This window comes from Pocillopora verrucosa, chromosome 11 (genome assembly GCF_036669915.1).
Source record: "Pocillopora verrucosa isolate sample1 chromosome 11, ASM3666991v2, whole genome shotgun sequence".
NCBI lineage: Eukaryota > Metazoa > Cnidaria > Anthozoa > Scleractinia > Pocilloporidae > Pocillopora > Pocillopora verrucosa.
This window is the reverse complement of record NC_089322.1, coordinates 21365105-21379141: the sequence shown is the minus strand read 5'-3', so window position 1 is coordinate 21379141 and position 14037 is coordinate 21365105. Positions and strand designations below refer to the sequence as shown.

The following is a 14037-nucleotide window of genomic DNA, read 5'->3' as shown; positions in this document are numbered from 1 at the left end:
ACTTGACAGGCCTTTTACAAAGTAAAACGCTTTTCCCACCTTTTTGTGTCGAAGCACAGCTCCTTTGATTGTCGGTCATTGTGATAGAAGTAAGTAAGCGTGATCATCTTCAAAAAGACAAACGTAAATGCCGGACGGTACATTTGTCGCACAACTGAAATGCTACAAGAAGTCGTGAGGTCATCGTTCATTTGTTATCGGTGCCGATGTTTTATTTGAAGTGTTTCTGCATCGCTTGCTCTCGAGCGCCGTTTGAATCGCTTGATCTTAAAGAGAAATTTCAGTGCCGTCTGAAAATCTCGCCTAAAAAGTGTATACAAAACAGGGTTTGTAACAGAAGTAGCATATCTAACTAAAACAAACACGTGAGCTGGGATTTCCAATTCCTTAACATCGTTCATTATTCTGTATAACAACATCACGATGTACCATGGCAACCAACAAAGGAGAAAGATTGTGGCCATAGTAACAACAAGAACCAAGCACTTTTTGTCGAGGGCGGCTTGTCGAAGACGATCATAGATTGTCGGTCTCCAAAGCAACGAAGGTGTTTCCCGACGGTTTTCTCTGATTTGAAATTGCTTTAAAGATAAAGATAAAAGCGTAAATCATGAATGCATACGGCAACGAGGCAAAAAATGACATGTCCCTACTTCAATCGCGCTTGTATTTTCAAATCGTCAATGCGTAGCAATGCAAAAGGACTAAAGGCCACAATGATAGACAACGCCCAAACTACTTTGAGCACTTTGCAAACTGATTTTTTTGGTCATTAATCGATGTGTTACTGGCCAGATGATCGACAGATACTTCTCTGTTGTGGCGATCAGTATATGATAACAAGATGATATGGCAGTCAAATTGTTCAGTACACTTACCAGGATGTAATATCGAACCTCAAACGACTTAATAACTGGTGTGAGCGATTCAGTTATAAAGAGGGGAATATTGATGATCCCTGTCATGAAGTCACAAACTGCCAGGCTGAAAAGGACATAGTTTGATGCTGTTCGGAGCTTGGTATTCTTTTTAAATAAAACCAGCACCAAGCCATTTGCAATGGTGACCAGGAGAGTAACAGGAACAAGCTCTGCTACGGCTTCAATGTTGACGCTGTTATGGTTGAGCAAGGACGGCCTTTGTACAGTGGCGTTTGTGTAGATTGAAACCTCCATTGTTGGTACTTCTGTCGATTGTTAAGTTCTTCTGTAAAGTTAATAAGCAGTTAAAATTTCAATTAACAACTTCTAAATGACGTTGGGTGAATTGTCAAGGGAAAGCAGTAACCGCGTCTAACACTTGTGATTATTCTTTATTATTCTGAAAGCTCAAGATAGAAAAGTAAGAATGTTGCGTAAAAACTATTCACAACATTGTCTGATTATATCAGCTGGTACTTGAATTAGCCCACTTAACTATGCTTGATAGGCATGTTAAACCATCAGCCCGCTTAACTATGCTTGATAGGCATGTTAAACCATCAGCCCGCTTAACTATGCTTGATAGGCATGTTAAACCATCAGCCCGCTTAACTATGCTTGATAAGCATGTTAAAGCATCAGCCCGATTAACCATGCTCTTTAAGTATGTCTAATCATAATGTCGATCACCTAAGGCTTTGACGTTCGAACTCCACATGTGGTAATTTACCCCATCAACAAACTAGTGTTTTATTGAAAGTGGTTTGTACATATTTCAACCTTCTGGCGGCCTCAGTTTAATTGCAATCCTTCATCTATTTTTAAACAGTAACTTAAAGTTTCTTTCAAGCATAAGATTCTGATAAATCGATTGCAGATATAGGCCCACAATAACGGTAAGTGCCATTCTTTATTCTCACGTCCTGGAGCTCAAATAATGACTTGTTCAATTTATTACAAGAGAGAAAGTAACGTCATCAGTGAAACATTTGAAAACTCTTTAATGTGATTGTACCAATAAGCATATTTTTATTCTATTTCTCTGGCAACTAAAATACATGAAAATCATCCACAAAAAGGATATGCTCAGGAAAATATTTTCAATTGTCGATGAAACAGTACAAGACAGGTGATATTATTGGCAGCCCAGGATATAAATCAATTGTTTTTAAATTAACATATGCTTTATCTCTAATATTTTCGTTTTCACTTTTCAAATTTCAACCCTCCTAGAAACTCACTAATTTTTACTGGTTTGGTAGGAATTTTTTCATCTTGATAATCAGATTACATGAAAGCGACAGACGCTGCTGATCCTGTTCAGATAATGGTCAAAATCTTTGTAAACTAAATTTTGACATGGTGTTAGTGATGACATAAAACTCACATTGAAAGGGTGTAAGAGAAGGCTAGCAGAGGACTGATGAAATGGATCTTATATTCATGTAACAACATTTGCAGTGCAACTTTAAACCTATCAAGGACACCTTTAACTTAAATAACTAAGACTGCTTGTTAAAATTAGAGACTTAAAAAATTGGAACCCCATAGCTGTAGAACACAAACAAAGGTTGTCTTTGAAGTCTGGGAAAAGCTAGAAAAGCACTCAGTGAACGAGATACAATTGATGTAAGTGAAGAGTTACGGATGACAAGTTCGGTGGAAATGTGTAAGATAATTATTTATTGTAAAAAAATCGACTGAAAAGAGATTGATATAAGACATCAGCGTTACAGATTCTTTCCAGTCTTCTCTGAGAGGACGCGATGAAATATAAAAATGTCGGCTCAGTATCCCTTGCTTCAACATAATCGACTAAGATCGCCCTGGATCTTGATTTTGGAGGATAAAAGCTTACGTTATAAAGAAAGAATATTCCTGAAGCAATATCAGTAAATATATCATGAGACCCTACGTGATCATCCTGTTTACCAGAAATATTCTTGCAATGAATGTTTTCAATGAAAAAAATTTCGCTGTGGTCTACTGTACGCTTTCATCAAATGTTTTTACCGCTCAACTAGGTATCTTTGAATAACAAATGTATGATAATTCCTCAGCGTATCCAATAAACTTCCACGAAAACGACTCCGTTAACTAATCTCGCATGTCTTTGGAGACCGCCTCCACAGAAGAAATAAACGAGCGACAAGTGATTTAGGATAGGTCTTAAGTCAAAAATGACACAAAAGATTATAAGTATTCGCATTTCTATTGACTACAAACACAGGCTTCTTTTATCTATAATGGCACCTTGGTCGTTCTCTGCTCTTGTTTAGATAACTGTGATCAGGAGTTTACAACTTTGTGTTAAATTCTGCACTCAAGGCATATACGCGAAGCTAATAATGTAAGTTTTATGTGCGATGAGCTAGTGCTATTTTCAGCTTCCTATACTGTTTATGTGCGTCTCCAGCCGAGCTTAATTGCAAGCCCGCGGTCATTGAGCTGCGCAGCTAATGGCATAATTCTGACCGAACACCAGGTCTTAGAACTTCGGTCTGAGCCATTGCTCCGAGACACACGTTTTGGGAAATAGATTCCTCGTGTAAGATTAACTGGAATAACTCTAAAGAATTACTAAAAAAATGTTGGCCTAGCGAACTTTTTCTCGAGTTGTGTCGTGATATACCATAGTTTTTTAGTGCAATGGCATATTCGTATATTTCCTATAAATCATTAGAAAGCGACACAGCCCCTTGGTTTATTAACTCGTTGGAGCTGAATTATTAATAATAGAATTGTCTATATTCAGTAAAATAAGATGTCTGGCGTGTTTATTTCAGGTTCTGAGCAAACGAAGACGTTTTTCATTACTTTCGTCATATTAATTTATGTTTTTTGTCATTTAATGCTGTATTAAGCTTGAAAGATATATGTTAAGGTGAAACATATGCTATGTCAAAACTAATTTCATACGTAACATATCTCTACCATAACAGTATTGGCAAAGTTGTAGCCATGGATGTCTGAAAGGATATAAATCATTGGGCAACGAAAATAAACAATGTTTTGAACTACAAAAGATAATTATAAGGCCTAGGGGCAATCAATGCACCTTTAGAAGTCAAGGTAAAATTCAAAATAAAAGTTATGGTAAGACATTTTGCGGTGCATTTTGGCTCTTTCATCGCTGACACTAATCAAGAACTTCTCCATGCCAGAGGTAAGATATATCTTTAAATTTCCCTTAATTTCCAACAAGGAAAAGGAGGAAAATGTTTTTTCATCATAGAAAAATTAAACGAAAGTGCACACAATAAACAACTCATGAATTTAACTTTTAGATGCAAAGAAGGCGGCGATCAATTTGACTCAGCATATATATTTTACTTAGGGATGACATTAGTAACAGGTTCGAAATGCTTACGTTTTTTTCAAAACTTTCAGTTTCAGTTTGAAAAAAAAAGTGATGAATTGAAAAAAAAAAAAAAAACCAAAGTCATAAATGGACTCACCTTCTCTCACTTGGCGGTGTATTTTGTCTCCAAAAGTATCTGAGGTAAAAAAGGTAAAATAAAATCTAAAGGTTCAATAACTTTCAAGCAGCCTTTCAGTCGATAACTGTGGGACTCTAGAGTCTCTTCCAATGACTTGTAAGTGACTAGTTAGTACCACGATAGGAAATGGTGCTTAATAACGTTCAGAACGCTAGCATGCTAACACTATTACCCTGTATTGTCGTTCGAACCATTTACACAGAATGGCGATTACTGGAAAGTTATTTCAAGCCAGACTTGTTTTAAAGACTGACCTTGAAAAACTAGAAGCTTCTTTGGATTTGTAACCTTTACCTTGCATCTGCCTCGAAAAAAAGCTTTAATAAAACCCGACAAAAGATTCACTGTTTAGTAACATCAAAGACGGTCTAAAGTCGCTTACAAAGCGCGCCATAAAAAACCTAGACCGACCCTTCAACAGCTGCTATCACGTATTGGTAACCGACAAGTACAAGGCACTATGGCAACGGAATAGCCAATCGACAACACCGAAACACCAATAAATATACAGCTCTTTGACCTTCATTTTTTTACTGCCTATTTATGTAAAGGATATCAAAATACTTTTTCTTTCTACTTTTTTCCTTTTTCTGAGAGAGTCGAGGTTCAGAACAATATCGTAATTATTTGTATCTTCAAACAGAGTTGGATTGTGCATGGTTGTTGTGATCATAGTCCTTTTTATGAAGTTTATTTCACGACTATAATATTTAAAAACAATTTGAAGACAAACATTTGATTCCGAGAGCAAGACAAGAAAAGAAAACAACAGTAAATTGACCCAGAGATGAACAAACAAGCAAATGAATAAAAAATGAAGAAATAGATAAATAAATTAATAAATCAATGGATCAAAATTTTGGAATGGGAGTTTATCTCTCGATAGCGCAGATTCGTGGTTGTTACCTTTCCAGAAGTTTCCTTTGTCTTTCGGGAACAGTTATCAACACGAAGTTAATGTTTTCAATGAAATATTGATAAAGATTGGGGTCTAGCACCTTGACACAATGCTTTATTGGTGGTCAAACTGAAAAGACGCCGGATTCGTTTTTAGAATGAATTACTTCATTTCACCCAACTTTAAAGTAAACTTTCTACATTGACAAAACAAAGGTTGCACAAAATTTTCGCTTCCCTGATTTGACCTGGTAACGGGAACTGAATTTATCTCATCTATGGTTCATAAAGTTCCGTGTTACTTCGACGACGAACGAAATAGAATCATCTTCTCAACAAGTAATTTACGTATAATAGGAAAATTAGCATTTGAAACGCAACTAAAAATTTGATTGTATGATGCAAAGAATATTTGGCGCCGCTAAAATTGATGTAAAACACCGAAGTACTTTCTGTTCTTTTCGGTTACTTCAAATGTCTTTGTTTTCGTGTTGAGAATTACCAACTGCGTAAAAAGAGAACCCCTTTGTTCGTTCTGTGTATGGTAGATTAATTGAATCAATCAGCTAGCCGACAATTCATGACTGGTGTTTTGAAATTAAATGAATAAGGAAAAAGACAAAGTCATACTGAAAGATCTAGATCGACTGAACTTCCAGTGTGTTTGTGTTTTTATCATTGAAGTCTCAGAATAAATAATATTCGACAAATTTCAGCGAAACTAAGAACTGATTTACGAGTTGGTAGCACTTTTTTTTCTAGATCCAAGCTAATTAAATGGAAAAAAATCATGTCTTTAAGGCCTAGTTAAGCCTGTGACGTCGAACTTGATAATTCCATTATATTCCCGTCATCCCCAAAACACGTCCTTGAAGAAAGTTTTCTGGAATAATATGATAATACCACATAATTACTTCTCGCGGTCGGCAACTTTGTTCCTATGAGACGACTGATATTAACACTATTGTCTTTCTGCTGTCCTAGTCGTTTTAAAGATCTTCAAACCGGTGAATTCTACATCAAAAGGATGAAATGAAGGGGAACACTCTGGAACAAGGATATTCGCTGCCAATGGTTATTTTTTCATAAATTTCATTTAGCAACAGAGACTCTACATACGGCTGAAGACGTTAATAGGAAACCAGTTCCATTCAAAACAGTTTTCAAGAACAGTCTTCTTTAGAAGGTAAAGTAATTAGTAAAAAAATTCATTTTTTTCGAGATCTAGTCATATCCGCCAATGGTCATAAAACACGAAATGTGTTTTTTAGATCTATTGCAAAAATTGACATTTATCGTTTTAACCGAAAAACGCAAAGTTTCGTAGCATATTTCTGGCACTTTTCTCAAGGAAATGAAAACAGCTTATGAAATGGATGAGCGCGCATTTAAAAGGTCACATTTAATTTTCTGTTTCTCTCAATACCTGCAATTTTAGCTCAAAAATCTTGACGATAAACTGTGTTATTACAGAAATTAAAATTTCCAGAGTATAACATATCGCAGTTTGCTGTGTCCTTGTATCCCACAAAAATTTACTTTATCCAAAATTTATATCGATATAAATGAAAACACGAAGATCTTGTTTATCATCTGCTCCGATCATAAACATAACCAGGTTACAACGAAACCCACTGACCAGAAACATTTATTTAATGTTTAACAGCATGTGCCATTGTTACACTTATTGTTACACTTACACAAGAGTTTTGCGTTGAACGAACGGACTTCTTTCTCCTTGATTTGCACAATTTTCGTGAATTCAAATTCTGCGAAAATTAAAGGTGCGGTAGGGGTCACTCCTTATTTTCCATTTCCTTTTGTTCGCTTCGTTTCCGTAATTGTTTGTTATTCTCGTCTCTCCATAAAAACTCAACATAATTATTTTAGCTAAAATCACGGCCTAAGCAAAACAAAATGTTTTCTGTCAGCCTAGTTTTGTCGCTATGTGATGTACAGTCGATTTTTTTTCTCCCAATTTAAAGTAATACAATGGTTCTTAGAATAAAGTTGGTTCAATTGATACATTAAAAATGTTGTCCCGAACGGTCCAACAATTGGGAGATTTCATTTTAAACTGTGGTAAACACGAAAATGTGAATCTGTGCAAATTAGTTCTTTAACATCCAGTAACTATTTTTTGTGCGACCGGTTTATAAATGATCACAATATTGCCAAGCAAATTTGCGACGAAGGTACAAAACCGTACATCAAAGCTAACGTCAACTTTATGGCCTTAATAAGGGTGCGGCATCCTTGCAATTAAACCTTTTCCTTTTCTTTTACTGAATGTCTTCGGGTGTGTCGGTAAAAAGCTTAAGGAAGAGCAAGTGTTAGAGCCCGGATGAATGATCTTTAGAAAGATTTTCAAGTACGGATTTCTAAACGGTAAGATGAAAGATTTTTTTTTCCGAATTAAGATTCCTAGCAACACCGGCATTACTCTACTAATGACTGAGTATTTAGACCTCTACGGTTGGTTAATCAGTTTGTAGGTGGCCTGTGTAACCTGTATCTGGTGGTTTTGTGGTCACTTTTGGTGACGGAGCCGTGAAAACGTGCAGACGGGTCAACTGTTAAAAGGAGAAGAAAAAATGAAAAACATTTTTCTGCTTTCTTTCATATAAAACGTCGAAAAACCTTCAACGGTACAGTTGGTTAATATATGTAAAGGAGAAACTTATTAGTTCACAGAAAGGAATTAACTGAGACTTAACCGATCACCATGAGATAGGCTTTCCTCACAGCAGAGTCACCTGGCTGTCGGCGCTAGGGACATCAAGCAGTCTGAACGGCAACGCTGAGGAAGACGTGGATTAAAAATTGAATTGATATTTTAAGTAAGAAAAACTCAAGATTCGTTTTTTCTTTTATACATGAATTTACAAACTGTTTAGCTGCTCTCAGTTAGGAGAATTTTTATCGAGTCTTTCACTGATCCATCTTCCTATTAAAATTAAAGGTTCTTTCGTTTCCATCACAGACAGTGGTTGGTTGATCCCCTAATTCCCAAAACGTTTTAAAAAAACAACCACAACGAGAAAATCAATGAAGAAAAAAACGGAAAAAGCAAAGATTTGCTCATCAGTCTCCTTGTAAAGACTGTTAGAATCTGAACATTTTTTTCAAGAACTGTTGAGTCCATTCAGAATAATTAGCTTAGGCATGTCCGTCCATGTACAAAAGAATATTCTTTCTTGCTCGCTTCTTATTATTATTTGAATAATTTTACAGTGACATGTACAACATCTAAGTTGAACAATGCAGATTCAAATTTTGCTTTTTCTTTGACAACGCTATTGAAATAATAATAAGGACGGCAACGAGGAAGACTTCGATTAAAAAATTAATTTAAATCACCAATTACAATTTCGAGAGTGGCTGGAAGTGTGTATCGTTTCTTACGACGACACAACTTCAGCATAACGCACACGAGCAGCGTTAAATTACAAATGTGAACTAAATAATTTGCCGTCTGGTGTTTACGTTCTCAGCCCACGCACATATTAAGGATTTGACGTTGTTGTTTTTTAGAGGACGACCAAGAAATATAACACATATGTTGAGCTATTTTTCTCCCTTCTAAATCTGTTTTTTTTTTTTGGCTACGTCGTCGTTGCCCCCCTCCTAATACGTGTGAATATGCAAACGGCCTAAAAATTTAACCGTCAACCGTCAGAAAACAACTCAATATTATTCGTCAAATGGTTAAACTCCTCCCAATCCTATGTTTCCAGCTGCTTGCCACGAGCAGTTCTAGATCTTGAAGAATCTTTAGACGAGCAATCCAGGCTACCGCTTTCACTAATTTTCGCCTAAACTGACGGTTTGAAAATATCAATGCTTTACTTTATACTTTAATACCTAAAAAAAACTTATGACGTTGACAACTTGCTTCTGACCGTCCAACCAAATCAAAACTTTGACTTAAGTTATAACGAGCGTCCTGAAATAATCGTAAAAGCGGAAGGAAAAACTTTTGAGCGATACAAGAAACGAGTTTCTCTCGGGGAAAAGCAAAGGCAAATTGGAAGTGTTCGCCAACACATAATTGATTTCCGCGACTTCGCTTTAAACTTTGGGCTCGGTTCATTTGAGCTCCAGTTGTACCGGTTGGTAAACTACTAAAAGGGAAACTTAAGTTTAGTATACAGTCTAACAACCAAATAACAACTCGAGTTGAAGCTACCACAACTGTTGTTCTGAGAGGGAGAGAGCGAGTTAAACGGTAAGACGGGTTCTGAAATATTAACCTCTTGCAATATGTCATTGAATTATATCTATTCATCTATAGAACTAAGATATCCCAGTATGAGTAGTGAAATCATGAGGAAATAATCAATGTAATTATGTATTTCCGTAACCGTATTATCTCTCAAAGTCATACATTTTTAGCGAGGATGTGCGAAGCTAGCTCTTATAATCACTTTCGGAAAATACCCTCCGGCCATAATTTTGTTCGCACCCTGAGCATACTATGCTAAGTGCTAGAAGAATCAGCTCTTCAGAGTTCTGTGTATCTTGTTCACACTTATAATATCGGATATAAGGTATTATTTTGAACTAACGATTAATTTTAATACTGTTGGAGGTCTTAAAAGTGTGTTTCAGTTCACTTCGGTAGAGAAAGACTGAATAGGTCTGAATACGATCTATAATTTATGTTAAAAGATAAAGAAACTCAGTGTTGGCTTAAATTCATAAAAGAAACACTTTCTTGAAAACTGTCAACTGTCGAGGGCCCTAAAAGTTAGCCGTCTACCGTCGAAATAGGAAAAAAATACCAGTGTTTTTTTCGATTTAGTTGAACAGCCAGTTACAGTATCCTAATAGCATATCATTTGATGCCTTTTCTCTTTTTAAATTCCCTCTCAGGCCATGATTTGTAATCTAAATCACTGTGATAATTGCATTCCTCTTATCCAGGTATTATGTTCCGATTTGCCCTAAAACAGCGGTGTTCGAAGGCTTTTGACTACATTGTGGTGCTTATCAGTTTAAGTCCGCAAAAGCTTTTAAATACAAGTTTATGTGCTGATAAGATGGAAAGCGCAATTATCGTTTGTTTGACTGAGAATTTCTAAATCTTATGTTAATCATTTGTGTCATTTGTAAGACTGGCAGTCGGGTGTGAGAGACTCGGTTAGGTATGTAGTTAATATGGACTGGAGCATTTGACCCCTGGACTATTGGACTATTTTGGACCAATTTTTGGACCATTTTTTTGGGACCATTTTATTGGGGGAAGGTAGACCATTAGTGCTTAGGGAGGGGTCGGATGCAGTCTATCAATACTCAGGGAGAGGTGGGAGGCGGTTGTATTAGTAAATGCTACGGATTGATGGAGTTTTTAATGGATCATAAAAATTATTTTATGCGGTTTTCCGACTAATAATTCTAATTTTAAAATTTTTGCACCGGGTCGTAGCGTTTCTCTATTTTTTTGTCATGTGAATGCGAAACTGGCACCGAAACACTGGACTAGAATTGTCCATGGAAATATCGCCCAATTCCCGCTTTTGATCCTCCACTGCTGAGTCTCGCGTGTGCCTTTCCCCCACAGCCTGCACACTTTAACTTTACTTGTACAATTCGGTTTTTCCTTTGTTTGCATAATATTTGTTCTGGTCTACATTTAACAGACACTTATCAATTCTGACTCTTTCAGAAATGAAAAAGAGATTTCAAATGCTCTCGAGTCATTGCAAAATATAGAGGTCGCTTTGTCATTGTCTCTGAGAGGGCTTATTGTATTATTGCAAAAAGGAAATTCGTAATTTGTGAATAACAAATCCGAAATTTTCGAAAAAGGTAATTCTGTGGTGGATTTAATTCTGTAATTGTGTAGATTTAATGAATCAAAGAATCGGCTGTGTGAAAGAAAAATTGCGTCAATGAGCCATAAAATGCAAACCTGTTATTTGAAAAATGATCCAGCGCTGAAGCTGTGCTGTTTTAATCGTCAATTTACGAAATGAAGTGCGTGACATGACACTCAAATCTAAGCGTGACTTAATTGTATCAAATAGGAGAAAAACTGTGTATCTGAAAAGAGAGACTCCTGCAACTCCTCCCGAGGAACTAATTGTCTACCTCCTCTCGATAAAATGGTCCAAATCAAAGATGGTTCAAAATTGGTCCAAAGAAAGGTCCAAAAACTGGTAAAAAAAATGGTCCAAAAAATAGTCCAATAGTCCAAGGGTCCAATGGTCCAATAGTCCAGTCCATATTTTACTCTATGCCGTTAAATTCTACTTTTTGATCCACTCAGGTATCAACTACATGAAAAAGTCCAGCTCTAAATTCAGTGACATGTTCAACAACACAAGTGCTTCAACACAAGAGCAATCTCCGGTAAATATCAACACTTTCACCGCTGAAGCAGTAGCTGAGCTTGTCCCTATTGCGCTCCTGGTCACCATTGCAAATGGCGTGGTGCTGGTTTTATTTACAAAGAATACCAAGCTCCGAACAGCACCAAACTATGTCCTTTTCAGCCTGGCAGTTTGTGACTTCATGACAGGGATCATCAATGTTCCCCTTTTCATAATTGTCGCGTTCACACCGGTTGTTAAGTCGCTTGAGGTTCGATATTACATGGCCATCCTGGTGAGTGTACTTAACAATTTGACCGCCATATCATCTTGTTATCATATACTGGTCGCCACAACAGAGAAGTATCTGTCAGTCGTCTGGCCAATAAAACATCGAATGATGACCAGAAGAACAGTCGCCAAAGTGGTGAAAGTAGTTTGGGCGTTGTCTTTCATTGTGGCCTTTAGTCCCTTTGCATGGGTGAAAATGGAAGATAGAGAAACCCAAGCAAGACTGACTTTAGGACATGTCATTTTTTGCCTCATTGCCGTTTTCTTGTTGCCGTATGCATTCATGATCTACGCTTTTATCGTCATTTTTAAATCAATCTCTGACAGAGGTAAAGCAAGACGAGGTGCCACTTTAGAGAGACCTTTCCTAAGCCGGCAAGCTGCTCTTGAAAAGCGATGTTTGATTTTGTTCGTTGCAATGGCAACCGTCTTCCTTCTTTGTTGGTTACCATGGTTTATTTTGATGTTGCTGTTCAAAGTAAAGAAGGACGTGAACTCCTTAGAAATCCCAGCTCATGTGTTTGTGCTCGTTAGATATGCTACTTCTATTATAAACCCTGTATTGTATACTTTCTTCAGAAGAGACTTTAAGAAAGCACTACATTCCTTATGTTCAAACAGCAGATTACGTTGTCTGACTACTTTAGATCATAAACCAAATGGATCTGATACAAAGGAAATAGAAACAGCTGAAGACGCTTTATAACCCTCAACACCCTAGCATCAGTATACGTATTGTCCGTACTGCTCTCTATATATTTCTTAAGGTTCTGATAAGGAGAATTTGTTTAACTTTAAAGAGCTACTTTACTTGGTGATCATTTCCTTCAATCTCGTGACCTTAATGTGTGATTCAGGGGCGATATTGTCCGGAGAAATTAGATGCTGGTCAATCTTGGGGTTCAAAGGGTCAGAAGTCATTGCCGTTGGGAACAATGCCAAAAAAAATTGTCTTCAATACTTAGGTTACTTATTTATTTATTTATACGACCGACATTTTAAGTTCTGGATTGACACGCACGTTTTCAAAAGTTATTTTGACTTCTCAAAAGATGATAAATGCCTAGGCGGTGATTGATTAAAGGTGCATTCATTCTATCTTGTCTTGTACGGTACAAGCTTATTTGTGAAGTACGTACTCCTTTTTCTGGAGCACTTGATGTGTATTATACTTAGATAATAAAACTGATGGGTAAATCGCAATAGGGCGTATTTCTTCAGCTTCGCTTTTGACTTTTCTCTGGTTTAAAAAGGGAATGTTCAATTCTATTGAAGAACATGATTCTTTTTTTGCGGCTTTTCTCGGTGATGAAAAAGCACTCTCCCTAAATATAACTTGACTTGTCACAAAAAGCGAAAACTATCCAAGTTAACCAAAGCTCTTCGCGAAAAAAGACGACGCATTCGCTCGAGGGGTTGACGCTCGAAACGTCAGCTTTAAAACTCTATAGAGTGGTCAATTTACATCATCAACTCAATTGATAAAGGAAAAATTATCTTGAAAGTCAAATTTTTTTTTAACGTAATTGATTAACTTTCAATTCCTTTCAATGTTCTGTGCTCGTCTTATTGCACCGCCCAAGAATTTTTACTTCTGTCATTTAGCTAGAACTTTGACAGGCTGCATAGTTTTGGATTTTTCTTGAATATGATGCTCGTATGTTATTACACGCTAAATTAGTCTTTCTCTTTTACTTAAATGGCACAATAAGAACAAATTGATTTTGAAATAGAAACAACAGAATGATTTTGAGTAAGAAAGCGATCTTCGCAGCAGTGAACACTACTTGACTAACATAATGACCAGCTCCCAGTTGCTTTTTAGCTGGGTTGGTAGAACGCTGCACCGGTATTACAAAGGTCATGACTGGGTTCAAACCCCGTACAGGCCAAACTTTTTTCGGCCATATTTTCAGTGCTTCTCGAGTTGTGTTCTTTCCAACAAAGATAGCTTTCATATTCACTTCGTTACCTGCAGTTCACGTATATGATATTTCATATTCATATATTCACAGGCAGAGTTGAGTTGCTACGTAGCTTTGGTGACTGCTGAAAAAATGCACTGAAAGCTGCTCATCATAACAACATAAATGGAACAGATGGAATATCTGAACG

The 14037-nt window shown here is 36.7% G+C and overlaps 1 protein-coding gene and 1 pseudogene across 1 annotated transcript; one reads left to right on the top strand and one right to left on the bottom strand.

Annotated features, from left to right (window-relative positions):
* Positions 1-21: 21 nt before the first annotated feature.
* Positions 22-4812, bottom strand: LOC131790256 (histamine H2 receptor-like; annotated as a pseudogene).
* Positions 4813-6384: 1572 nt separating this feature from the next.
* On the top strand, positions 6385-12774 carry LOC131787889 (somatostatin receptor type 1-like). Its single transcript, XM_059104966.2, has 2 exons — positions 6385-6503; positions 11589-12774. The coding sequence occupies exon 2, from the start codon at positions 11600-11602 to the stop codon at positions 12626-12628; it is 1029 nt and encodes a 342-aa protein (XP_058960949.1). The 5' UTR covers positions 6385-6503; positions 11589-11599; the 3' UTR covers positions 12629-12774.
* Positions 12775-14037: the final 1263 nt, after the last annotated feature.